Raw genomic sequence first — 2,428 nt, 5'->3', positions numbered from 1 at the left:
ACCCCCTTATCTGTGTTTCATGAGCCTGTCTCTGGAGAGCTCGGGCAGAAACTTGAGTTCCTGGTTCTCAGAATAACAGTAAGATCCTTCTTCTGTAGCATTTATGATCCTCTTGTGTTTTCCATTTTCAAAATGGTCATAGTTGGTCCAGGATATGACCTGAAGGCCAAGTTCAGTGGTAATATCAGAATTTCTATAGAAGCAGCTCTGGAAGCAATCTGGTTGGAGGGAAGGTGGGAGGGACTAAGAGATTTTTTTTGAAACCTTTTATAAAAGTGCTGTGATCTTCCTTATATAACTAGGATTGATCACCAAAAAGCTGACATAATAGCCAATAGGTGATTAATAAAAATATATACTTAGCTCACAAATTAATAAAAATGTGTACTGTACATTTTTTAAAAAAAGCAAAATTGACTGAGTTAAATAGAAGAGCAGAAACTAAGGAGGTTTTTATTATTTTTTTATTTTTTTTCTTACATTTCTAACCATCCATCCATCATTGCATAACAAGGCAGTACTGCATAGTGGTTGAATGTAGGCTCCAGCAGTCAGACCATATGGGTTTGAATTCTGGCTCCATCATTTACTGGGTCACCTTGAGCAAGTTACTTAATTTCCCTGTGTCTTCATTTTCTCGTCTATAAAATGAGGGTAATAATGGTACCTTTCTCCTGGGATTCTTTTGAGTATTAACTAATACTTGCACAGCTCTTAGTGTCCAAAAAATGATAAATGCTCTCAATAAATGTTATTTATTATTATCCCATACATTACCATCAGCCTGAGGTTTTTCAACACATGCTTTACAGATTCTTTTTCTCTTTATTAATTCTTGTTTGGAATGATCTTGGGTGCAATGACTGTTAGAGATTATGAGAAGATAAACATACCCCTCCAAGCTACCATCGTGATACCTTGACCAACTTAAAATAGGTCTTGCTGAGAAAAGGTATCAATAGCAAAGAGCAAAGCATCAAAAGCTGATTAAAAAATAAAATACTTAAGGTAGCAGCTATTCTCCTAAGCCTCAGAAATTAAAAATGAAAGATAGGGGGTGGCTGGTTAGTTCAGTTGGTTAGAGCATAATGCTCATAACACCAAGGTTGAGGGTTCGATCCCACATGGGCCACTGAGTTGCACCCTCCACAAATAGATTGAAACAACTACTTGACTTGGAGCTGATGGGTCCTCGAAAAACACACTGTTCCCCAATTTAAAAAATTATGATAAAATAAAATAAAAAAGATCAATGACAGCACTGAACTAAAGAAGGAAAAAGCTGAGAAATAAGCACTGAATCTATATGTACTTTAAATGTTTTAAAGAAAGTGTGTACCTTCTCATCCACTCTATAAAAGGAGAGAATGACGTATGTGAAAGCAATTTAAATTTACGTTGGACATAATTATACAGTATTAGTGTTGCCATCAATGGCTCTCCCAACATCCCCTTTTCTATTACAATCATGACAGGCGAGCAGAAACATCTGAAGAGTTAAAAGAGGCGAGGATATCAGCCCTTCCGTGATGTGCTCACGTGGAACCATTTTTCTGCTGTTCTGTTGTTTACAGAATTTTATTTGCGTAGAGGTACTGCAGGAGCTCTGGGTGATAGTGGCTCTGAAAGAAATTAGCAGAGGTACCCGTGAGGGAGGGAGTCAGTAAACCTCCTCGACTAAAGAATAAGTGGACAGTTGTCAAACGCAGAGCATGGAGACAAGGCATCTTTGAATTCTCAGAAATGGAGGCATCACTGCCTGTGTCCGTCAAATGACCTGTACTGGAAGTGCCAATGTATTTTGTGCATAGTCCTCCAGGCATTTTGCCATTTACATTTTATTATGGGTCAATTGCAATTGAAACATAATTGGCCTGAGTGGTTTTAGGGGCAATAACTCCCTGGCGTGCCCAGCTACCTTCTGTATTAACGCCCGGAGTGCAGGGACCTCTGGGAGGATTCTCTCCTACCCTCGCTCACTCACCAGCTGCCGGCAGAGTTTGGGGTTCCTTTGATCTTCACTCTGGAAGCTGTACTCCTTCCTTTGTCTCAGATATGGAGAACAAGCTCGAAACGTTGTTCTGCAAGCCTGAGAAAAATAATATTACCATCTCATTGTCAAAAATACCAGAGAATTCTATAATCCCAAGCAAAGAAGAGGGGTACACCGAATCTGTGGTCTGGGGTTGGGGGTAGGGCACTGAGAGTGTGAAAGTGACATCCAGGAAGTTTGAAAACTTGAACCTTAAAGGATTTATGCTTATAAAACAATTATATCTATAATTTGGGGCTGGTGGTAAGGGCGTAGCTTTATAGTTTACCACAGCCTCTGTTATTGTCCCATCAAAAGTGGTACCAGGGTCTTAAATTTAATGTAATCTCTCTCTCTCTCTCTCTCTCTCTCTCTCTCTCTCTCTCTCTCTCTCTC

At 39.5% G+C, this 2,428-nt stretch overlaps 1 protein-coding gene across 2 annotated transcripts in view; it reads right to left on the bottom strand.

Moving 5' to 3' along the window:
* Positions 1-1,215: 1,215 nt before the first annotated feature.
* The window catches only part of MRO (maestro), a 20,086-nt gene continuing 18,873 nt past the window's right edge, over positions 1,216-2,428 (bottom strand). For both annotated transcript variants that reach the window (XM_019627537.1, XM_019627538.1), the window contains exons 7-8: positions 1,985-2,089; positions 1,216-1,622 (exon numbers count right to left, since the gene is read on the bottom strand). In XM_019627537.1, the coding sequence (XP_019483082.1) occupies positions 1,569-1,622; positions 1,985-2,089 (159 nt within the window). In that variant the 3' untranslated portion in view covers positions 1,216-1,568. The remainder of the gene's footprint in view (positions 1,623-1,984; positions 2,090-2,428) is intronic.

This window comes from Hipposideros armiger, unplaced genomic scaffold (genome assembly GCF_001890085.2).
Source record: "Hipposideros armiger isolate ML-2016 unplaced genomic scaffold, ASM189008v1 scaffold_736, whole genome shotgun sequence".
Lineage (NCBI taxonomy): Eukaryota > Metazoa > Chordata > Mammalia > Chiroptera > Hipposideridae > Hipposideros > Hipposideros armiger.
The sequence above is the reverse complement of the archived record's forward strand: the minus strand, read 5'-3'. Positions and strand labels throughout refer to the sequence as shown.